Here is a 25,322-nt window from a genome sequence, read left to right on the forward strand (position 1 = left end):
AGAGGAGCAAGGAAAAAAGGAAGAATCAGAAATTTATGGCACAGAAGGAAATTTATATTATGTCTATGCCGCCTGAAAAAGAGCTATCCAGCTTAATCCCACTTTCCAACTCTTGGTCCATGGCCTTCAAGTGCATATCCAAGTACTTAATACAAGAGATTAATACAATAGTTAGGAATGACATTAGCTTGAATGATGTGGGATCTATATGGGTAGAGCTGCAGAACACCAAAGGGCAAAAAACGTTAGTGGGAGTTGTGTACAGACCTCCAAACAGTAGTAGTGATGTTGGGGAGGGCATCAAACAGGAAATTAGGGGTGCATGCAATAAGGGTGCAGCAGTTATCATGGGTGATTTTAATATGCACACAGATTGGGCTAACCAAACTGTAAGCAATACGGTGGAGGAGGATTTCCTGGAGTGCATAAGGGATGGTTTTCTAGACCAATATGTCGAGGAACCAACTCGGGGAGAGGCCATCTTAGACTGGGTGTTGTGTAATGAGAGAGGATTAATTAGCAATCTCGTTGTGCGAGGCCCCTTGGGGAAGAGTGACCATAATATGGTGGAATTCTGCATTCGGATGGAAAATGAAAGTTAATTCAGAGACCATGGTCCAGAACTTAAAGAAGAGTAACTTTGAAGGTATGAGGCGTGAATTGGCTAGGATTGATTGGCGAATTATACTTGAGGGGTTGACTGTGGATGGGCAATGGCAGACATTTAGAGACCGCATGGATGAACTACAACAATTATACATTCCTGTCTGGCATAAAAATAAAAAAGCGAAGGTGGCTCTACCGTGGCTATCAAGGGAAATCAGGGATAGTATTAAAGCCAAGGAAGTGGCATACAAATTGGCCAGAAATAGCAGCGAACCCGGAGACTGGGAGAAATTTAGAACTCAGCAGAGGAGGACAAAGAGTTTGATTAGAGCAGGGAAAATGGAGTACGAGAAGAAGCTTGCAGGGAACATTAAGACGGATTGCAAAAGTTTCTATAGATATGTAAAGAGAAAAAGGTCAGTAAAGACAAATGTAAGGTCCCCTGCAGTCAGAATCAGGGGAAGTCATAACGGGGAACAAAGAAATGGCGGACCAATTGAACAAGTACTTTGGTTCAGTATTCACTAAGGAGGACACTAACAACATTCCGGATACAAGGGTCAGAGGGTCTAGTAAGGAGGAGGAACTGAGGGAAATCCTTATTAGTCGGGAAATTGTGTTGGGGAAATTGATGGGATTGAAGGCCGATAAATCTCCAGGTCCTGATGGACTGCATCCCAGAGTACTTAAGGAGGTGGCCTTGGAAATAGCGGATGCATTGACAGTCATTTTCCAACATTCCATTGACTCTGGATCAGTTCCTATGGAGTGGAGGGTAGCCAATGTAACCCCACTTTTTAAAAAAGGAGGGAGAGAGAAAACAGGGAATTATAGACCGGTCAGCCTGACATCGGTAGTGGGTAAGATGATGGAATCAATTATTAAGGATGTCATAGCAGCGCATTTGGAAAGAGGTGACATGATAGGTCCAAGTCAGCATGGATTTGTGAAAGGGAAATCATGCTTGACAAATCTTCTGGAATTTTTTGAGGATGTTTCCAGTAGCGTGGACAAGGGAGAACCATTTGATGTGGTATATTTGGACTTTCAGAAGGCTTTCGACAAGGTTCCACACAAGAGATTAATGTGCAAAGTTAAATCACATGGGATTGGGGGTAGTGTGCTGACATGGATTGAGAAATGGTTGTCAGACAGGAAGCAAAGAGTAGGAGTAAATGGGTACTTTTCAGAATGGCAGGCGGTGACTAGTGGGGTACCGCAAGGTTCTCTGCTGGGGCCCCAGCTGTTTACACTGTACATTAATGATTTAGACGAGGGGATTAAATGCAGTATCTCCAAATTTGCGGATGACACTAAGTTGGGTGGCAGTGTGAGCTGCGAGGAGGATGCTATGAGGCTGCAGAGTGACCTGGATAGGTTAGATGAGTGGGCAAATGCATGGCAGATGAAGTATAATGTGGATAAATGTGAGGTTGTCCACTTTGGTGGTAAAAACAGAGAGACAGATTATTATCTGAATGGTGACAGATTAGGAAAAGGGGAGGTGCAACGAGACCTGGGTGTCAGGTACATCAGTCATTGAAGGTTGGCATGCAGGTACAGCAGGCGGTTAAGAAAGCAAATGGCATGCTGGCCTTCATAGCGAGGGGATTTGAGTACAGGGGCAGGGAGGTGTTGCTACAGTTGTACAGGGCCTTGGTGAGGCCACACCTGGAGTATTGTGTACAGTTTTGGTCTCCTAACCTGAGGAAGGACATTCTTATTATTGAGGGAGTGCAGCGAAGGTTCACCAGACTGATTCCCAGGATGGCGGGACTGACGTATCAAGAAAGACTGAATCAACTGGGCTTGTATTCACTGGAGTTCAGAAGAATGAGAGGGGACCTTATAGAAACGTTTAAAATTCTGATGGGTTTAGACAGGTTAGATGCAGGAAGAATGTTCACAATGTTGGGGAAGTCCAGAACCAGGGGTCACAGTCTAAGGATAAGGGGTAAGCCATTTAGGACCGAGATGAGGAGAAACTTCTTCACTCAGAGAGTGGTGAACCTGTGGAATTCTCTACCACAGAAAGTTGTTGAGGCCAATTCACTAAATATATTCAAAAAGGAGTTAGATGTAGTCCTTACTACTAAGGGGATCAAGGGATATGGCAAGAAAGCAGGAATGGGGTACTGAAGTTGCATGTTCAGCCATGAACTCATTGAATGGCGGTGCAGGCTAGAAGGGCCGAATGTTTCTATGTTTACTTTTAAAATGCGATGAGTGTTTTTGCCTCTACCACCCCTTCAGGCATGGAGTTCCAGACCCCCACCATCCTCTGGGTGGAAAAAGTTCTCGACTCTCGTCTAATCCTTTCTACCAATTACTTTAAATCCATGCCCCCTGGTTATTGACCCCTCTGCTAAGGGAAATAGGTCCTTCTTATCCACTCCATCTCAGCCTGTCATAATTTTATACACCTCAATTAAATCTTCCCTCAGCCTCAATCTGATCCAAAGAAAACAAGCCTAGCCTATCGAATCTTTCATCATAACTAAAATTCTCCAGTCTGAGCAACAACCTCGTAAATCTCCTGTATTCTCTCTAGTGCAATCACATCTTTCCTGTAATGTGGTGACTCTAGCTGTGGCCTAACTAGTATTTTATACAGTTCAAACATAAACTCCCTGCTCTTATATTCAATTCCTCGGCTAATAAAGGAAGGTATTTGGTGTGCCTTCTTAACCACCTTATCTACCTGTCCTGCTACCTTCAGGCATCTGTTCCTTTACACTTCTCTGTATCCCGCCATTTATTGTGTGTTCATTTGCCTTGTTAGCCCATCTCAAATGCATTTCCTAGGTTATTGACACACAATCATTTGTCTTTTGTTATACTTTTATTCAATAAGTAATCAAAAAATACAGATGAATACAGTCATTCTAACAGTTTTAAAGACTACGTGAAATAAAGTTCTAAAACAATCAGAAAATGCATCATAAACTAGGCAAAACACTGAACAGCGTGTCTCAACTATTACAAAACAATAGAAAATGCAAGTCCTTTGTCTTTTCTCTATTCATTTCAAAGCCTTCAAATTCTAAGGTCATTCTCTAATGCTATATCCCTCCCTTTTATCCTTACTTTTGTTGTCTCTGACCCAATGTACATCCCTGCAATTGCTTTCCTTACGATAGCTTTCCTGATTCCCACTCTCTCTACTTTGTACATTGAGACTGCTAATCTGGTTCTTGCTATCTGTCCTGTTTTTGCAATCTCTCTCTGCGCTCCGGCTTCTGCTCACACGTTTCCCAGCAGCGTACTTCACTCTACTGCGACTTGTACTTGGCTTGTCCTTTCCTTTTGTCCTTTCACTTGCATCCTTGCTATTGCTTCTACTCTGACGGTTTCGCTTCCTGTCCCTACTGGTGCTGTAGCTCCTGTCTCTTTTATTTCTGCTTTTACTACTCTTTCTATTAACGTCTTCTGTGTAGTTGTCTTCATGCTTGAAATAACTGCTTGAATATGTTTTGTTGAGTTTTTGTTTGTCAATCTCCAGCTTTTCTTTGGAGCTGATTTTACTATCTGATGAAGTGTCCCTCTTCTTCAAATATTTATTTTTGCTGTGAGTCTCCTTGTTCTTCTCAATTTCAGAATCACTTTCGCTCGAAGAGCTGGTAGTGGATGGACTGCTTTCCTTTTTCTTATGTTTACCTTTCTTTTTCTTTCTTTTTTGCTTTTTCTTTTTCTCTCGTTTTTTCTTTTTTTCAAGGTGGTCAAGTTTCCTTTGCAAAAAATATTTAGATTAGCACTTTGTTCAAAAACACACTCTTGAAAAATTATAATCCGAAGAAGGTTTCCTCAACAGCATCTTACTTTTAGGTACACAGAGAAGTCAAAAAGATAGTCAAAAAGATGGTAATGCATCCAGAGATATTTAGTTATGAATGTCCTTGTCAGCTGACAACTAAGAGTACAGGAATTTGTTTGAAGTGAAAATTCATGCAACACACAAGTTATCCTCCGAATCAAAATTCTACATTTCAAAATACAAAAGAAACTAGATCATGGAGTTGCTAACCATGCTGCCCTTTGAACTCAGTAACCTGTGTTCAAATTCAGCTCAGACTGATGTGATGAAAGTCTCCTTTTCTGCTGGCTCCCAGCCAGGATTCCATGAGAAATGAGACTTGGGTAGTGTCAACTTTAGTGCTTGTGGGTCCTTAACAAAAGAACTGTTCATAATTTGGCAGCAGATCTGTAATGGTGCCATAAGCTGGTTTGGAAAATTAAATTATTATACTGGGGCAAGGAGCATCATGCTGCATCCGGCTCATATTATATCTGACCCGAGTGGTAAAATTGGAAAAGGTATTAACTTATTTAGGGCTGATGTGCCTCATCTTGATGGGCAAAGAAAAAAAAATAATAAAGACTACACCAGTCATTACAATGCTCTCGGCCTCAAAAATGCAACAGATATAATACAAAACAATTTTTGTTGAATTTCATCCCCTACACATAGTAATGTTGCCCTCATTCTAATTATTCAACTAAACAGGTCAGTTTAATACTCAGATCATTCACATGCTACTAGAGTCTTCACACACAGGGGTGAATTTCCAAGTGTTAGAATTTTGGTGACAGTTCAATAATCATCCACTGGAATTAGAAGTTACCAGTTTCCAAAAGTAATTTTCAATGTTGAAAATAGGTTGTAAAGCTGTTAGCAAATTAGCAATTAACACCATTAACCGTGGATCAAATTATAGCAGGCCACACTGCAGTTTCTATGTATCTAAGAGTCCGAAAACTGGTTGTTTATGACCATCACCATCCTGTTAGGGAGAGTGATGAAGCCCCAATAGTGCAAGTCTCTCATGAGAAGACCATACAATATTCAGAATATTCTAACTGGAGTTGGTGGAGAAAGAGTGTCAGATAAGGTTGAAGTGTTAGTGGGATGCAATTACATAAACATGTCAAGTGATAGCAGAGGACTGGAGAGTCTCACTTGACTAGAACTGCTCTACCTGGAGATGTGAAAGTCACAGCTGTTTTTGAGCCAAATGGAAGAAATATCTGGCATCAGCCAGAGAACCATGTCTACTGGCATTCAAAATGTGAATATTGCAGTTATTAAAGAGTGCAAAGGTATTCTAGTTCAAGGCAACATCCCCTGTAAACTGCACTGCCTCCTGCGCGGCCTGCCACCCCCACTGCATGGCCCATTCAAATTTTTGCGCACGTGCAGTGTCTACAATGTAAAAGCCGGTGAGTGGCCTGCGCGGGACCTTGCAGATGACTGCATGGTTCAAGGTAAGGAGCAACAATTTCAGAGATAAGAAAACTTACATGTAATACAAAAGCAAAATATTGCAGATGCTGGAGATCTGAAATAACAGAAAATGCAGCAAAGATTCTGTTTCTCCACAGATGCTGCCAGACCTGCCGAGTGTTTCCAGCATTTTGTTTTATTTTAAATGTACAGTAATGCCCATTTGGTAGTTTTTTTTCAGGATTATCGGTTTGAACACAGAGGTACCATCCCAGATTCAACACTGTTCCTCCAAGACTCTCAGCTCCCTGTCATACAGAACTAGTACTGCAGGCATTTACAAAATCAGGGCTAACCTGGATTTTTCAGGTTATAATATTCATTCCAGTTTGACCTCTCGCGGCAGTTTTCCAAAATGGCAGGCACCTGCCGAGCAACTGAAAATTGAGGAAGTGTGGCTTACTTAGTGGTTCAAGTCTCAGACTGAGGTTTCCTCATGGGTTGGTGAGTGATAAACAGAAATGGAAATAGAGAAAAAGCTGTGTTAGTAGTTCTTTCAGGGGATACAAAAGATAACTTTTAGTTAAGTGAAAGATATTGTAAGAATATTTTAAGATTGTAAGAAATTTGCAAGAGGTTGTAAGAAGACTTTTGACAAGGTCCCACATTGGTCAGAAAAGCTAAAACCCATGGGATCTAAGAGAAAGTCCCAAATTGGATCCAAAATTGGCTCAGAGGCAGGAATCAAAGGGTAATGGTCAACACGTATTTTTGTGACTGGAAGGCCGTTTCCGTGGGGTTCTGCAGGACTCAGTACTAGGTCCCTTGCTTTTCGTGGTATATATCAATCATTTAGATTTCAATGTAGGGGACATGATTAAGAAGTTTGCAGATGACACAAAAATTGGCTGTGTGGTTGATAGTGAGGAAGAAAGTTGTAGACTTGAGGAAGATATCAATGGACTGGTCAGGTGGCCAGAAAAGTGGCAAATGAAATTCAATCTGGAGAAGTGTCAGGTAATGAATTTGGGGAGGGCAAACAAGGCAAAGGAATGCACAATAAATAGTTCCACATTCTCATCACTCTCTGGGTAAAGGAGTTTCTTCTGAATTATATTGATGGAACACTCTGTATCTACTCTATCAAAACCTTTCATGATTTTAAAGATCTCTATTAAGTCACCCATCAGCCTTCTCTTTTCAAGAGAAAAGAGACACAGCCTGTTCATCCATTCTTAATAGGTATACCCTCGCATTTCTGGTATCATCCTTGTAAATTTTCTCTGCACCCTCTTCAGTGCTTCTATATTATTTTTATAATATGGTGACCAGAATTGTACACAGTATTCAAAGTGTGGCCTAACCAAGGTTCGATACAGGTTTAGCATAATGTAATATATTTATGCTTAGGATCACCAGACACCAGAGAGCGCTGCTGTTGGATGTCATGCAGGCAATACAGGAAGTCGGATCTTGTATTTATCGGAAGTGGGAATAAAAGAGATTGGGTACACACCCAAACGGAGGTTGATAATAACAGGACTCTTGTGTTATTACATTGGCGACGAGGTAAACTAAGAACTTTCCTATTTACAATGGGCAGTACTGGAATTCTGCACGAATTCGTGGATGGCGAGGATTGGGCGGATTTTGTCGACCACCTGGATCAATATTTTGTTGCCAACAAAATGGAAGGGGAGGCTGATGCAGTCCGTTGTAGTGCGGTTCTCCTCACTGTCTGTGGTCAGAAAGTTTACGGCATCATGAAGAACCTTCTCTCGCCTTTACGTCCAACTGCCAAGTCTTACGAGGAATTGTGTGACCATCTAAAGTCGAAGTAGGGGATCATCATCTCATACTATCGCTTCTACACACATGTCCGTGCTGAGGGCCAGGACGTGTCAGGATTCGTCACCGACCTACAACATCTTGCTGAGCCGTGTAAGTTCGGGAACACGCTGGAAGACATGTTGAGAGACTTTTTTGTGATAGGCATCAACATGATGTGATTCTTTGGAAGTTATTGGTCGAAGAGAAACTGGACTTGAAAAGGCCATCACAATTGTCCATGCATGCACGACGACTGATGAGAACTTGAGGCAGATAGCAAAAGATATCATCGGAGCTCCATGGCAGGCTCGTCAGGTACTGTAAACAAGATTGTGTCGTCTTCTGGCAAAGCTGCTCATGGCATGGCGGTCAACTGTTTACGTGAAACCCGTAGCTGCTCAGAGCCAGACAACTGGTATGAAGCGGAGTTCACCCTGTTGGCGTTGTGGGGGCAATCATCGGCCTCATCAGTGTCGGTTTAAACAATACTCCTGTAAAGGCTGTTCGAAAGTGAGACATCTCCAGAAAATGTGCCCACAACTGAGCAACCGTGCTGCTGCTGCTCATCACATTGTTGATGACGACCAGTCCAGTGCTGATTTTGATACACAACCTGAGGAAGAAGTGTATGGTTTGTATTCATTCTCGTCAAAGAGCCAGCCGATAACTGTTAACGTGAAGCTGAATGGCGTGCCTGTATCAATGGAGCTGGACATGGGTGTAAGTCAGTCGAGCCAAGTGACGTTTGACAACTGTGGGACACTGAGGCTGTGAAGCCTAAGCCGAGTCCAGTCAAGGCCAAGTTGCGTATTTATACGAAGGAATTCATATCTGTGATTGGCAGTGCAGTAGTCAAGGTGTCGTATGATGGGCATAATACTATTATGGATCGTGCCAGGTAATGGTCCAACGCTGTTCAGTCAGAATTGGCTTGAGAACACCAAGCTGAACTGGAGTGATGTCAAAACGTTGTCCTCGGTGGACAACACTTCTTGTGCTCAAGTGTTGAAGAAGTTTCCTTCTTTGTTTGAGCCTGGCATTGGTAATTTTACTAGAGCCAAGATGCAGATTCACCTGTCTATCACAAAGCTCAGTTTGTCCCTTATATGATGAGGGAGAAGATGGAGATTGAGCTCGACAGACTCCAAAGTGAAGGGGTCATATCACCTGTCGAGTTCAATGTGTGGGCCAGACCTATTGTTCCTGTGTTGAAGAGCGATGGCACTGTCAGGATTTACGGAGACCACAAGGTTATGATTAACCGATTCTTGAAACCGGTTCAGTATCTGTTGCCGAAGGCTGATGACCTATTCGCCATGCTAGCTGGTGGAAAGTCATTCACTAAGCTAGATCTGATGTTGGCCTACTTGACACAGGAGCTCGTTGATAATGTGAACAAACTGACTTGCATCAATACCCATAAAAGACTGTTTGTCTACAACAGGTGTCCTTTCAGAATTCGTTTGCCTGCAGCATATTCCAGAGGAATATGGAGAGTCTACTGAAGTCCGTTCCAAGAGCTGTCATATTCCAAGATGACATTCTGGTCACAGGTCGCGACACCGCTGAACATCTGAACAATCTTGAGGAAGTTCTACATCGTCTGGACAAAGTGGGACTCAGGCTGAAATGTTCGAAGTGTGCCTTCATGACACCTGAAGTTGAATTCCTTGGTAGGAAGATTTCTGCTGATGGAATCTGGCCTACTGATTCAAAAACCAAAGCCACCAAAAATGCACCCAAGCCTCAGAATGTGACAGAGGTGCGCTGTTCCTTTGGCTACTCAACTACTTCGGTAATTTCTTACCAGATTGAGCACTTTATTAGAGCCACTGCATTTTCTACTCAGAAAAGGTAACAATTGGGTCTTGGGTATGTCTCATGATGGAGCCTTTGAGAAAGCCAAGAGTCTGCTCTGGTCAAACAAGTTGCTTGTTCATCAATGATCCATGTAAACGTCTTGTATTAACCTGTGATGCTTCATCATATGATGTTGGCTGCATACTCCAACAAGCCAATGAGTCGGGTAAGCTAAAACCTGTTGCGTATGCTTCGAGAAGTTTATCAAAAGCGGAAAGAGTTTACAGCATGGTAGACAAAGAAACTTTGGCCTGTGTGTATGGTGTAACAAAGATGCATCAGTACCTATGTGGTGTCCGTTTTGAACTCGAAACATGTCACAAGCCACTCATTTCATTGTTTTCTGAAAACAAAGATATTAATACCAATGCATTGTCCCGTATTCAGAGGTGGGCGTTGACATTGTCTGGCTATAATTACATTATTCGTCATAGACCTAGTACTGAGAATTATGCCGAATAAAGTAGTTTGCTTTTGCCTACACCTGATGTGAAAACGCCTCAACCCGCAGATCTAATGTTGGTAATGGATGCTTTTGAGAATGATGAAACTCCTGTCACTGCTCAACAAGTTAGGATCTGGACCAGCCATGACCCTATTTTGTCGGTTGTGAAACGTTGTGTCCTCAGTGGTGATTGGTCTGATATACCTACGGAGATCTGTGAAGAGCCCAAACCTTACACCTGTCACAAGGATGAGCTGTGCATTCAGTCAGATTGTTTATTGTGGGGTAATCGTGTCATCATGCCTAAGAAAGGTACAGAAAGATTTGTATGTGAGCTACACAGCACTCATCCTGGTATTGTTATGATGAAAGCCATTGCTAAGTCTCGTATATGGTGGCCTGGAATCATATGTCCATCAGTGTAATACTTGCATGCAGCTAAGTAAAGTACCAGAGGAATCTCCTTTGAGTCTTTGGTTGTGGCCATCAAAACCATGGTCGAGGATCCACATCGATTTTGCAAGTCCATTCCATGGAAAGATGTTTTTTGTTGTGGTGGATGCATATTCAAAGTGGATAGAGTGTATTATTATGTCATCCAGTTAATCTACAGCCACTATTGAGAGCCTACCTGTCATGTTTGCTACTCGTGGTTTACCTGACATTGTTGTGAACGACAACGGATCTTGTTTTACAAGTCTTGACTTTCAGGAATTCATGAAATTCAATGGCAATAGACATGTGAGGTCAGCTCCATTCAAACCTGCTTCTAATGGTCAAGCAGAGCGTGCTGTTCAAACTATCAAAACAAAGTGTAACTCAGGGTTCACTTCAAACTCGTTTGTCATGTGTATTTCTCAATTATAGGACAAGACCTCATACTGTTAGTCGTATTTCCCCTGCTGAACTACTGATGAAGAGAAATCTCAAGACCAAGCTTTCACTTGTTCATCCTGATTTGAATGATCTTGTTGAAACAGACATCAAAGTCAGCAATTGTATCATGATCATACTGCTGTGTCACGAGATATCTCTGTCAATGATCCAGTGTTTGTACTGAACTATGGTCAAGGTCAAAAATGGATCGCTGGTACTGTTACAGCTAAGGAGGGTAACAGTGTTCATCGTCGTGCTCAAGGATGGCCAAACATGCAGAAAACACGTTGACCAGGTAACACTGCGGTACACAGATGAACTGGAACCGTTTGAGGAAGATTCAGTCAGTGACCCACCAACTATCGTTCATTCACCAGAGGACTCTGTTGTCATTCCTGAACCTGGACCTTCAGTCTCTGATGTTGTTATTACCATTCCCACCAGAACTGGTACTCAACTTCCAGTCACAACTAACTTAGAACGTTCACCTAGAACTGAGACGATCAACTCGTGAGCGGAAAGCCCCAGATCGTCTTGTATTGTAAGTGACTGATACTAAGATCTTGAAAGGGGGATGTTGTAATATATTTATGCTTGGGGTCACCAGACACCAGAGGGCGCCACTGTCGGACGTCATGCAGGCAATACAGGAAGTCGGATCTTGTACTTATCAGAAGTGGGAATGAGAGAGATCGGGTACATACCCGAACAGAGGTTGATAGTAACAGGACTCTTGTGTTATTACACATAACTTCCCTACTTTTCAATTCTATCCCTTTGGAAATAAACCTTAGTGCTTGGCTTGCTTTTTAAAAAAAATGGCCTTGTTAACCTGTTTTGATACTTTTGGTGATTTGTGTAATTGTACTCCGAGATTCCTTTGCTCCTTTACCCCACTTAGATTCTTATTTTCCCAAGTAATATGTGACCTCCTTATTTTTCTTACCAAAATATTATACCTCACATCTGTGTTGAATGTCATTTGCCAATTATATGCCCATTCTCCAAGTTTATTAATGTCTTCCTGTAATTTATTGCAGTCCTTCTCAGTATTAACTATCCCCTCCCAATTTGGTATCGTCCGCAATAGAAAGTGTTTTTGATTCCAAAAGTCTAAATTGTTAATATAGATTGTGAACAGTGGTCCCAGCACTGATCCTTCTGAAACACCATTTCTCACCTTCTGCCACTCTGAATAGCTACTCTTTACCCCTACTCCTATGCTTTCTGTTTTGAAGCCAGCTAGCTATCAGTTCTGCTACTTGTCCCCTGACTCCACATTCCCTGACCTTATTCATTAGTCTATTATGTGGTACCTGATTGAAGGCCTCGAGGAGGAGGAGGTGGGAGTCGAGGAGGCGGGAGTCCGGGGCAGCGTCCGAGGCTTATAAAAAGGCCCAGTGTTAGTCGAGGAGGCAGGAGTCTGGGGCAGCGTCCGAGGCCTAAAAAAAGGCCCAGCGTTCGTCGAGGAGGCAGGAGTCTGGGGCAGCGTCCGAGGCCTATAAAAAGGCCCAGCGTTCGTCGAGGAGGTGGGAGTCCGGGGCAGCGTCCGAGGCCTATAAAAAGGCCCAGCGTTCGTCGAGGAGGCAGTCGAGGAGGTGGGAGTCCGGGGCAGCTTCCGAGGCCAATAAAAAGGCCCAGCGTTTGTCGAGGAGGTGGGAGTCTGGGCCAGTGTCCGGGCCAGCGTCCGAGGCCTATAAAAAGGCCCAGCGTTCGTCGAGGAGGCAGTCAAAGAGGCCAGCCGGTGCAGCTGCAGCAGGGATAGAAGGCAAAAAAGAAGTAGAAAGAAATTGAAAGGTGACATCACAGCCAAGGGGGTAAGTGATTGGTAAGTAGCTTTTCTTTTTTCTTTTCCATATCAGTAAGTAATCCTTAGCATTGTTGTTGCCAAATTAAGTTTATCCAAGGGTTAAGTCATGGCAGGTCAGCTCGGACATGTGTTATGCTCTTCCTGTACTATTTGGGAAGTCAGGGACGCTTCCAATGTCCCTGATGACTACGTGTGCGGGAAGTGTATCCACCTGCAGCTCCTGACAGACCGCATTGCGGCACTGGAGCTGCGGGTGGATTTACTCTGGAGCATGCACGATGCTCAGAATGACGTGAATAGCACGTTTAGTGAGTTGGTCTCACCGCAGGAAAAGGGTACACAGTCAGATAGTAAATGGGTGACCAGCAGGAATAGCAGTGCAAGGAAGGTAGTGCAGGGGTCCCCTGCGGTCATCCCCCTGCAAAACAGATAGACCGCTTTGGGTACTGTTGAGGGGGATGACTCATCCGGGGGGGAGCAGCAGCAGCCAAGTTCATAGCACCGTGGGTGGCTCTGCTGCACTGAAGGGCAGGAAGAAGAGTGGGAGAGCTATAGTGATAGGGGATTCGATTGTAAGGGGAATGGATAGGCATTTCTGCTTCCGCAACCGAGATTCCAGGATGGTATGTTGCCTCCCTGCTGCAAGGGTCAAAGATGTCTAAGAGCGGGTGCAGGACATTCTGAAAAGGGAGGGTGAACAGCCAGTTGTCGTGGTGCATATAGGTAAAAAAATGGGATGAGGTCCTACGAAACGAATTTAGGGAGCTAGGAGCTAAATTAAAAAGTAGGATCTCAAAAGTAGTAATCTCAGGATTGCTACCAGTGCCACATGCTAGTCAGAGTAGGAATTGCAGGATAGCTCAGATGAATACGTGGCTTGAGGAGTGGTGCAAGAGGGAGGGATTCAAATTCCTGGGGCATTGGAACCGGTTCTGGGGGAGATGGGACCAGTACAAACCGGACAGTCTGCACCTGGGCAGGACTGGAACCAATATCCTAGGGGGAGTGTTTGCTAGTGTTGTTGGGGAGGAGTTAAACTAACATGGCAGGGGGATGGGAACCTATGCAGGGAGACAGAGGGAAATAAAATGGAGGCAGAAGCAAAAGATAGAAAGGAGACTAGTAAAAGCAGAGGGCAGAGAAACCCAAGGCAAAAAAACAAAGGGCCACGTTACAGAAAAATTCTAAAGGGGCAAAGTGTGTTAAAAAGACAAGCCTGAAGGCTCTGTGCCTCAATGCGAGGAGTATTCGGAATAAGGTGGACGAATTAACTGCGCAGACAGCAGTTAACGGATATGATGCAATTGGCATCACGGAGACATGGCTCCAGGGTGACCACGGCTGGGAACTCAACATCCAGGGGTATTCAACATTTAGGAAGGATAGACAGAAAGGAAAAAGACGTGGGGTAGCGTTGCTGGTGAAAGAGGAAATTAACGCAATAGTAAGGAAGGACATTAGTTTGGATGACGTGGAATCAGGATGGGTGTAGCTGCGGAATTCCAAAGGGCAGAAAACGTTAATGGGAGTGGTGTACAGACCACCAAACAGTAGTAGTGAGGTTGGCGACAGCATCAAACAAGAAATAAGGGATGTGCGCAATAAAGGTACAGCAGTTATCATGGGCGACTTTAATCTACATATTGATTGGGCTAACCAAACTGGTAGCAATGCGGTGGAGGAGGATTTCCTGGAGTGTATTAGGGATGGTTTGCTAGACTAATACATCGAGGAACCAACTAGAGAGCTGGCCATCCTCGACTGGGTGATGTGTAATGAGAAGGGACGAATTAGCAATCTTGTTGTGCGAGGCCCCTTGGGGAAGAGTGACCATAATATGGTAGAATTCTTTATTAAGATGGAGAGTGACACAGTTAATTCGGAAACTAGGGTCCTGAACTTAAGGAAAGGTAACTTCGACGGTATGAGGCGTGAATTGGCTAGAATAGACTGGCAAAGGATACTTAAAGGGTTGACGGTGGATAGGCAATGGCAAACATTTAAAGATCACATGGATGAACTTCAGCAATTGTACATCCCTATCTGGAGTAAAAATAAAACGGGGAAGGTGGCTCAACCATGGCTAACAAGGGAAATTAAGGATGGTGTTAAAGCCAAGGAAGAGGCAGATAAATTGGCTAGAAAAAGCAACAAACCTGAGGACTGGGAGAAATTTAGAATTCAACAGAGGAAGACTAAGGGTTTAATTAAGAGGGGCAAAATAGGAGTACGAGAGGAAGCTTGCAGGGAACATAAAAACTGACTGCAAAAGCTTATATAAATATGTGAAGAGAAAAAGATTAGTGAAGACAAACGTAGGTCCCTTGCAGTCGGATTCAGGTGAATTTATAATGGGGAACAAAGAAATGGCAGACCAACTGAACAAATACTTCGGTTCTGTCTTCACGAAGGAAGACACAAATAACCTTCCGAATGTACTAGGGAACAGTGGGTCTCGTGAGAAGGAGGAACTGAAGGATATCCTTATTAGGCAGGAAATTGTGTTTGAGAAATTGATGGGATTGAAGGCCGATAAATCCCCGGGGCCCGATAGTCTGCATCCCAGAGTACCGAAGGAAGTGGCCCTAGAAATAGTGGATGCATTGGTCATCAATTTCCAACAGTCTATCGACTCTGGATCAGTTCCTATAAACTGGAGGGTAGCTAATGTAACACCACTTTTAAAAAAAGGAGGGAGAGAGAAAACGGGTAATTATAGACCGGTTACCCTGACATCAGTAGCGGGGAAAATGTTGGAATCAATCATTAAGGATGAAATAGCAGCGCATTTGGAAAGCAGTGATAGGATCGGTTCAAGTCAGCATGGATTTATGAAAGGGAAATCATGCTTGACGAATCTTCTGGAATTTTTTGAGGATGTAACTGGTAGAGTGGACAAGGGAGAACCAGTGCATGTAGTGTATTTAGACTTTCAAAAGGCTTTTGACAAGGTCCCGCACAAGAGATTGGTGTGCAAAATCAAAGCACATGGTATTGGGGGTAATGTACTGATGTGGATAGAGAACTGGTTGGCAGACAGGAAGCAGAGAGTCGGGATAAACGGGTCCTTTTCAGAATGGCAGGCAGTGACTAGTGTAGTGCCGCAGGGCTCAGTGCTGGGACCTCAGCTCTATACAATATACATGAACGATTTAGATGAAGGAATTAAGTGCAATATCTCCAAGTTTGCGGATGACACTAAACTGGGTGGCGGTGTGAGCTGTGAGGAGGACGCTAAGTGGCTGCAGGGTGACTTGGACAGGTTAGGTGAGTGGGCAAATGCATGGCAGACGCAGTATAATGTGGATAAATGTGAGGTTATCCATTTTGGGGGCAAAAACACGAAGGCAGAATATTAGTTGAATGGCGGCAGATTAGGAAAAGGGGAGGTGCAACGAGATCTGGGTGTTATGGTTCATCAGTCGCTGAAAGTGGGCATGCAGGTACAGCAGGCGGTGAAGGCGGCAAATGGTATGTTGGCCTTCATAGCTAGGGGATTTGAGTATAGGAGCAGGGAGGTCTTACTGCAGTTGTACAGGGCCTTCATGAGGCTTCACCTGGAATATTGTGTTCAGTTTTGGAGTCCTAATCTGAGGAAGGACGTTCTTGCTATTGAGGGAGTGCAGCAAAGGTTCACCAGATGATTCCAGGAATGGCTGGACTGTCATATGAGGAGAGACTGAATCAACTGGGCCTTTATTCACTGGAGTTTAGAAGGATGAGAGGGGATCTCAGAGAAACGTATAAGATTCTGACAGGACTGGACAGGTTAGATGCAGGAAAAATGTTCCCGATATTTGGGAAGTCCAGAACCAGGGGACATTGTCTTAGGATAAGGGGTAGGTCATTTAGGACTTAGATGAAGAGAAACTTCTTCACTCAGAAAGCTGTTGAACTATGGAGTTGTTGATGCCAGTTCGTTGGATATATTGAAGAGGGAGGTAGTGGCCCTTACGGCTAAGGGGATCAAGGGGTATGGAGAGAAAGCAGGAAAGGGTTACTGAGGGAATGATCAGCCATGATCTTATTGAATGGCGGTGCAGGCTCGAAGGGCCGAATGGCCTACTCCTGTTCCTATTTTCTATGGGCCCAAGTTTCCACAAGAAAAAAAAACGGGCGCCCCTCCGAGCTGGGCGCCCGTTTTTCGCGCCTAAAGAAATCCTCGGTATTCTGCACCTACTTACAGGTCCTCTGGCCCTCGGCGCAGCCAGCACGAGCTGTGGGGGGGGGGGGTGCGGAGCCAGGTCCCGGCGCTGAAAACAGCGCCGGGACCTCTGCACATGCGCGCTACAGTCGGCACGCAAGTGCAGTAGCTCCAGGCGCCGAACTGTGTGGGAGGGGCCCGAAGCACGCAGCCCCTAGCCCTGGCCCAATGGCCTCACTGGGGCTCCTCCCACGGCCAGCTCCTGCTCCCCGCCTGACCAGACCCAACACTCGCTTCCCTCCCGCCCCCCGCCGACCAGACACCCGCTCCGACCCGACCCCCGCTCCCCCCCACCTCCCGCCCCGACCAGAGACCCACTCCCCCCACCCCCGCCCCGACACCCGACCCCTCCCCGACCCGAGACCCGCTCCCCCCCCTCCCGCCCCGACACCCGATCCCCACCCCCGCCGCCCCGTCCCGACCCCCGCTCCCTCCCCGACCCGAGACCCGCTCCCCCCCCCCGACCCGAGACCCGACCCCCGGCTCCGCTCCGAGACCCGCTCCCTCCCTCCCTCCCTCCCTCCGACTGACCCGACCCGACGCTCTCTCTCTCTCTCTCTCTCTCTCTCTCTCTCTCTCTCTCTCTCTCTCTCTCCCTCTCTCTCTCCCTCCCTCCCTCCCTCCCTCCCCCCCCCCCCCTCTCCCTCTCTCTCTCTCTCTCCCCTCTTCTCTCTCCCTCCCCCCCCCCTCTCCCTCTCTCTCTCTCCCCTCTTCTCTCTCCCTCCCCCCCCCCTCTCTCTCTCTCTCTCCCTCCCCCCACCTCTCTCTCTCTCCCTCCCCCCACCTCTCTCTCCCGCTCAGCGGCACGAACGGCTGCAGAATTCTCCCTGGCTGAAGCACTTTCACACAGGTAGGAAGATGGTTTATTTAATCTTTTCTTGGCTTATAAATGTTTATTCAGGTTGGATTTATTTGTATAATATTTGTAGAAGTATAAATAAGGATTTATTGTCGAATTTAATGAGTTCACTTCCCTCCTCCACCTTGTTCTGGATGCCTAATTTGTAACCTGCGCCTGATTTTTTAATGTGTAGAACAGGTTTTATCAGTTCTACAAAAATCTTCACTGGCTCCATTCTACTTTAGTTTGGAGTACATTTTCACTGTGGAAACTTTCAAATCAGGCGTCAGTGGCCGGACACGCCCCCTTTTGAAGAAAAAATTCTGTTCTAAACTAGAACTGTTCTACCTGACTCGAACTGCAGAAAAAAAAATGTGGAGAATTGCGATTTCTAAGATAGTCCGTTCTCCACCAGTTTCTCCTAAAAATCAGGCGCGAATAATGTGGAAACTTGGGCCCTATGTTTCTATGTTTTGGAAATTTAGATTAATTACATCTACTGCATTGCCCTTGTGTACTCTCTCTGTTACCTCTTCAAAAAATTCCAATAGGTTGGTGACTATTTATTATTATATTTTTAGTTTCTAGATGTTCTTCTATTTTCTCCTTTAGTAGGAATTGCATTCATCATTATCATAGGCAGCCCCTCGGAATCGAGGAGGACTTGCTTCCACTCCCAAAGTGAGTTCTTTGATGGGTGAACAATCCGATACGAGAGCCACAGACCATGTTACAGGTGGGACAGACATTCGTCAGGGGAAGGAGTCGGTAGGGCTGGTTTGCTGTGCGCTCCTTCCGCTGCCTGCGCCTGGCCTCTTCATGCTCCTTGCATCGAGACTCAAAGAGCTCAACACTCTCCCGGGTGGACTTTCTCCACCTCGGGTGGTCTGCGGCCAGGGTCTCCCAGGTGTCAGTGGTGACGTCACACTTTACCAGTGAGGCTTTGAGAGTGTCCTTATAATGTTTCCGCTGTCCTCCTTTGGCTCGTTTACCATGAAGGAGCTCCGCATAAAGCATTTGCTTAGGGAGTCTCGTATCTGGCATGCGAACTATGTGGCCTGCTCAGCGAAGCTGATCGAGTGTGGTCAGTGCTTCAATACTGGGGATGTTAGCCTGGTCGAGTACACTGATGTTGGTGCGCCTATCCTCCCAGGAGATTTGCAGTAATTCCATTATTTTTCCTACCACTGATAAGCAGACTGGTCTATAGTTCCTTGGCATGTTCTATCTCCCTTCTTAAATATAGGTATTACGTTAGCTCACTGTCAGTTCTCTGGCACTACACCTTTTTCTAACAAATTACTAAATAGGTGTAGTAATGCCTCTGTTATTTCTTCCCTAGATTCTTTTAAAATGCGCGGATGTAATCCATCCAGACCAGGGATTTTATCCTCTCGAGTTTCATTAGTTTATTTAATATATATCCTCGTTTTAGTTTAAATGCAGTTGTCTCATTACCCTGTTCGATCTCTCTGGTAAATACTGAAGCAAAGTAATTATTTAATATCGCTGCCATCTCTCTATCGCTGCCTGTGGTATTATCCTGTCCATCCCTTCATGGTCCTATTCCCATCCCGACCTTCCTTTTTTTTAAAATTACGTGCCTATAAAATATTTAACTATTTTGCTTTATGTTTCTTGATAATTTAATTTCATAGTTCCTCTTTGCCTTCCTCATTGTTTTTGTGACTTCTCTCTTAATCTCTTCGTATTCTCCCTTATCATGCTCTTCCCAAACAAATAAAACATTTGTTTATACATTTACAGCAGGGCCTCAGTTACACAAGAAAACGAGGGGTTAAATCAGAGCAATAATCTCGAAATTAGGTAGCCTAAAATGTATATGGTTATGCAAATGAAACTGTGACGTGAATAGTACTGTGTTCAGATGATTGTATTCGAGCTTGAGATCAGTGTCTTCAGACTAGTACTAGATTAGATGGATAGATGCTTAAATGTTAAATAGATGTTTTTAATTCCCTGCAGATGTTATAGCATTCTGCACTGTGGCAGGCACATATCACTTTGCTTCTCAGGCGAGCGGTCTGCTATTTGTGTGCTAGGAAGGTTGCTGACTGTATCTTTGATTTGGCCAATCAAGGCCCACGCTTATGCTTCTTCCATCACAGCTAATAACCATATTATTATCCTACGTTAGGATTTTGATTTTGTTTAACAAAACTGCTTTAAAATGTGTAAGTTAAGCAGTGTGCGAGAATAGAATAGAGGATATTTTGGGGAACGTAATCATTCATTCCATGGTACAATAATATGATAATGGAATGAAATTGTTAGTTTACACAGCTAAACTGCATGAACATAAATTGATAACGAGCAGCTATGAACAATTTGAAGGTCGAGAATGGTATGTCGAACTCCAAATTTGAAAGGATAGTGCCGGATGAGATAAGGGGAAAACTGTTCAGCATATCCAACCCCAGGTCCATCCCCAAAAAAGAAAGACCCGAAAAGCCTCCAGGGCAGAAGGTGGAGTGAAGAGCTCCCGAGAGTGGATCTATGCTGACTTCGATCGAACATTCTTGGGTAGTTCAAGAAGAGAGTGAGAAGAGCTGTTCACACACCGTCTGTCTGATTGGGGCTGGTTCCAGCTACTTGTCACGGTCATATGTTTTTGCTGTATAACTAGTGTGTTATATTCCGCATTAAAGTCCGATTAAACACAACATACCCACCATATTGGTTGCAATCAATCCTCATTATTCGAAAGACCAAAGATAAGCTAATATCAACAAATTGGCGAGTTAATAACAGTATAGCTCAATATATTTACAGAGCTTAAGTGTTGAGTTGAGAAAGGTGGTGGAGTGATAGAGCAGAATATAGTTTATAGGGACTGTCAGAAAGCATTTAAGAGTGTGCCATACAAGATATTTGTTGAAAAAATTAGACCCACGCGTAAAAAGGAATGTATAGAGACGGCTGAAAGGCATACAGTAAAGTGTCGTAAATGGATACATCTTAGACTTAGCCGGTAATACAACAATGACTACACTCCAAAGTACTACATTGGCTGTAAAGCGCATTGAGACGTCCGGTGGTCGTGAAAGGTGCTATATAAATACAATTCTTTCTTTCTTTAATGGATTCTGGCGAGGTCCCAGCAGATTGGAAAACTGCAAATGTAATGCCCCTATTTAAAAAAGGAAGCAGACAAAAAGCAGGAAACTATAGACCAGTTAGCCTAACATCTGTAGTTAGGAAAATGTTGGAGTCCATTATTAAAGAAGCAGTAGCAGGACATTTAGAAAAAGATAATTCGGTCAGGCAGAGTCAGCATGGATTTATGAAGAGGAAGTCATGTTTGACAAATTTGCTGGAGTTCTTTGAGGATGTAACGAACAGGGTGGATAAAGAAGAACCAGTGGATGGTGTATTTGGACTTCGAGAAGGCATTTGACAAGGTGCCACATAAAAGGTTATTGCACAAGATAAAAGTTCACGGGGTTGGGGGTAATATATTATAGCATGGATAGAGGATTGGTTAACGAACAGAAAACAGAGAGTCGGGATAAATGGTTCATTCACGGGTTGGCAATCAGTAACTAGTGGGGTGCCGCAGGGATCAGTGCTGGGACCCCAACTATTTACAATCTATATTAACGACTTGGAAGAAGGGATTGAGTATAATGTAGCCAAGTTTGCTGATGATATAAAGATGGGAAGAAAAGCAGTGTGTGAGGAGGACACAAAAAATCTGCAAAACGACATAGGCAGGCTAAGTGAGTGAGCAAAAATTTGGCAGATGGAGTATAATGTTGGCAAGTGTGAGGTCATGCACTTTGGTAGAAAAAAAAAATCAACGAGCAACTTATTATTTAAATGGAGAAAGATTGCAAAGTGCTGCAGTACAGCAGGACCTGGGGGTACTTGTGCATGAAACACAAAAGATTAGTATGCAGGTACAGCAAGTGATCAGGAAGGTCAATGGAATCTTGGCCTTTATTGCAAAGGGGATGGAGTATAAAAGCAGGGAAGTCTTGCTACAGCTATACAGGGTATTGGTGAGGCCACACCTGGAATACTACATGCAGTTTTGGTTTCCATATTTACAAAAGGATACACTTGCTTTGGAGGCACTTCAGAGAAGGTTCACTAGGTTGATTCCGGAGATGAGGGGGTTGACTATGAGGAAAGGTTGAGTAGACTGGGCCTCTACTCATTGGAATTCAGAAGATTGAGAGGTGATCTTATCGAAATGTATAAGATTATGAGGGGGCTTGACAAGGTGGATGCAGAGAGAATGTTTCCATTGATGGGGGAGACTGGAACTCGAGGGCATAATCTTAGAATAAGGGATGAGGAGAAATTTATTTTCTCAGAGGATTGTATATCTCTGGAAATCGCTGCCTCAGAGAGCTGTGGAAGCTGTAACAGTGAATAAATTTGAGACAGAGATAGACAGTTTCTTAACTGATAAGGGAATAAGGGGTTATGGGGAGCTGGCAGGAAAGTGGACCTGAGCCCATGATCGGATCAGCCACGATCATATTAAATGGTGGAGCAGGCTCGAGAGGCCATATGGTCTACTCCTGCTCCTATTTCTTATGTTCTTATAGTGGGATGATGCCCACTGAACCTCTTATGCTACAAAGGTGCGCACCCACTCAGCTATCTCATGGCTGCTGCGCACCACACGTTGCAGGCTGCGCACTCGCGCAGTTCCATCGGGGCAGGCCTCGAGCGCTGCAGGACTAATTAAAAAGCGCTGTGATTATTTGCACGGACATCTTTGTGGTCTTCTGCGCATGTGCGCGGTATACTGGAGCTGTGCATGCACAGTACCCAGTTGCTGCTTGCACCATGGGTCACACTTTCCTCCATGTGGATGTAGTCATTGGAGGCCGGTGGGGGGGGATGAGGGGGAGAAGTGCAAGATGGAGGATCGATGGGGGGGGGAAGAAAGAGGGGGAGAAGAGAGAGAGACAATGGGGGGGGGGGGGGGGAAGAAAGAGAGAGATAGAGAGAGAATGTGGGAGAAAGATAGAGACTGCGAGAGAGGCAGGACAGAGCGAGCGCGCGAACGAGACAGAGACAGAGACAGACAGGGGGGAGTGGGGGGGGTAGGAGGGGGAGGGGAAACAGAGTGGAGGGAGGGGGGGGGGAGAAACAGAGTGGGGGGGAAGTAACAGTGGAGGGGGGGGGGGAGAGGAGAAACAGAGTGGAGGGGGGGGGGGGAGGAGAAACAGAGTGGAGGGGGGGGAGGAGAAACAGAGTGGAGGGGGGGGAGGAGAAACAGAGTGGAGAGGGGGGGAAGAGGAGAAACAGAGTGGAGGGGGGGAAGAGGAGAAACAGAGTGGAGGGGGGGGGGGAGGAGAAACAGAGTGGAGGGGGGGGGGGAGGAGAAACAGAGTGGAGGGGGGGGGGGGGAGGAGAAACAGAGTGGAGGGGGGGGGGGGAGGAGGAAACAGAGTGGAGGGGGGGGGGAGGAGAAACAGAGTGGGGGGGGGGGGAAGAAGAAACAGAGTGGAGGGGGAGGGGAGGAGAAACAGAGTGGAGGGGGGGGGGGAGGAGAAACAGAGTGGGGGGGGGGGAGGAAGAAGAAACAGAGTGGGGGGGGGTTAAGAAGAAACAGAGTGGAGGGGGGGGGTGGAGAGGAGAAACAGAGTGGAGGGGGGGGGAAGAAGAAACAGAGTGGAGGGGGGGGGAGGAGAAACAGAGTGGAGGGGGGGAGGAGGAGAAACAGAGTGGAGGGGGGGAGGAGGAGAAACAGAGTGGAGGGGGGGAGGAGGAGAAACAGAGTGGAGGGGGGGGGAGGGAGAAACAGAGTGGAGGGGGGGGGGGAGGAGAAACAGAGTGGAGGGGGGGGGAGGAGAAACAGAGTGGAGGGGGGGGGGAGGAGAAACAGAGTGGAGGGGGGGGAGGAGAAACAGAGTGGAGGGGGGGGGAGGAGAAACAGAGTGGAGGGGGGGGGGAGGAGAAACAGAGTGGAGGGGGGGGGGAGGAGAAACAGAGTGGAGGGGGGGGGAGGAGAAACAGAGTGGAGGGGGGGGGAGGAGAAACAGAGTGGAGGGGGGGGAGGAGAAACAGAGTGGAGGGGGGGGGAGGAGAAACAGAGTGGAGGGGGGGGGAGGAGAAACAGAGTGGAGGGGGGGGGAGGAGAAACAGAGTGGAGGGGGGGGAGGAGAAACAGAGTGGAGGGGGGGGGAGGAGAAACAGAGTGGGGGGGGGGGAGGAGAAACAGAGTGGGGGGGGGGAGGAGAAACAGAGTGGGGGGGGGGAGGAAGAAGAAACAGAGTGGGGGGGGGTAAGAAGAAACAGAGTGGAGGGGGGGGGGGAAGAAGAAACAGAGTGGAGGGGGGGGGAAGGGGAGAAACAGAGTGGAGGGGGGGGAGGAGAGGAGAAAGAGTGGAGGGGGGGGGGGGGAGAGAGGAGAAACAGAGTAGAGGGGGGGGGGGGGGGGAGAGGAGAGAAACAGAGTGGGGGGGGGGAGGAGAACAGAGTGGGGGGGGGGGGAGAAAGAGAACAGAGTGGAGGGGGGGGGGGGGGGGGTAAAACAGAGTGGAGGGGGGACAGGGGATTGTGGGTCCAGACGTGTGCAGTCCATTCCCGGGGACTGAGTGGCGGCCACACTTCGGAATAACATAGTTGGAGGTGCAGCACATGTACAATGGCCACTAATTGCAAATTTAAAAAGAAACTACTATTTGTTTATTGAGAAAGACACAGGTAATACTTCAATTAAACCGATAATGTACTATTGTGAATTGGTATAATGCTAGAAATAGGAGATTAAAAATTGAGAGTACAGTGAAGTTTGTTTCCCGCTATTTAATTGCGAAGTACCTAAAATAATTCGACACTTTTCGCGATAACAGCATGGATTAATATTGTGGAGAAAGTCTGAGAAAAAAAACGTTAGAAGCAAAATTTGTAAATTAACATCTTTACGTCAACATATTAGTAAATAGTTCCAAGTCAGTCTGATTGTTTCTTCTGTCCAGGAAGAAAGATGAATGTTTATTTCAGTTAAATCATAGCTTTTCCTGCTTTTTGTTTTCAATTTGGTGATGCAAATTGTGCATGTGTTTTTCTGCACTTGTCAATAAGTGCTGCATTTCTGACATGTTTCATGGTTCAAGAAGACAATATTCCATTATTAATGGAAGTGATTGAAGTTGAAAATACAGATACCTGTTTTTGTTCAATTCTTTTTAATACTGTGAACTAAAGAACTATAGCACTTTATATTTGTTGGCTGTCTGGTTGCATTGTGATTAATATTCTAATTACTTATGTGGATCTACGGCACATCAGCGCCATTTGGAAAGCCACTGCTCCTACTGCTTGTGCAGCCATTGCTATAGTGGCATGAATGATGGGCTAATACGTTGAAAACTTTAAAATGGCATGTAACTGAGTGACATTTCTGAAGTGTTAACGCATTATTATGTAGTTCTTTTATATCCCAGTCATTTCTGACAAGTAATTCTGTTTTTAAAAATAGTTTCTACATGACGAACGAAAAGCTTTCAATTAATTCTACTGTAAATAAACTTGCAGAATGGGCATGTAAATGACAAATGAATTTCAGCATAGATAAATGTAAGCTTGTGCATTTTGGTAGGAGGAATAGTCTAAATGGAGTAGAGGTGTAAAGGTATCTAGGGT

General features: G+C 45.3%; 1 protein-coding gene across 1 annotated transcript in view; it reads right to left on the reverse strand.

The window, feature by feature from the left end:
- Window positions 1-3,429: 3,429 nt before the first annotated feature.
- The window catches only part of cir1 (corepressor interacting with RBPJ, CIR1), a 96,031-nt gene continuing 74,138 nt past the window's right edge, over window positions 3,430-25,322 (reverse strand). Inside the window, exon 10 of the mRNA XM_070875744.1 lies at window positions 3,430-4,334. Within this exon, the coding sequence (XP_070731845.1) occupies window positions 3,656-4,334 (679 nt within the window). The 3' untranslated portion in view covers window positions 3,430-3,655. The remainder of the gene's footprint in view (window positions 4,335-25,322) is intronic.

The sequence above is a fragment of the Pristiophorus japonicus genome, chromosome 3 (assembly GCF_044704955.1).
Source record: "Pristiophorus japonicus isolate sPriJap1 chromosome 3, sPriJap1.hap1, whole genome shotgun sequence".
NCBI lineage: Eukaryota > Metazoa > Chordata > Chondrichthyes > Pristiophoridae > Pristiophorus > Pristiophorus japonicus.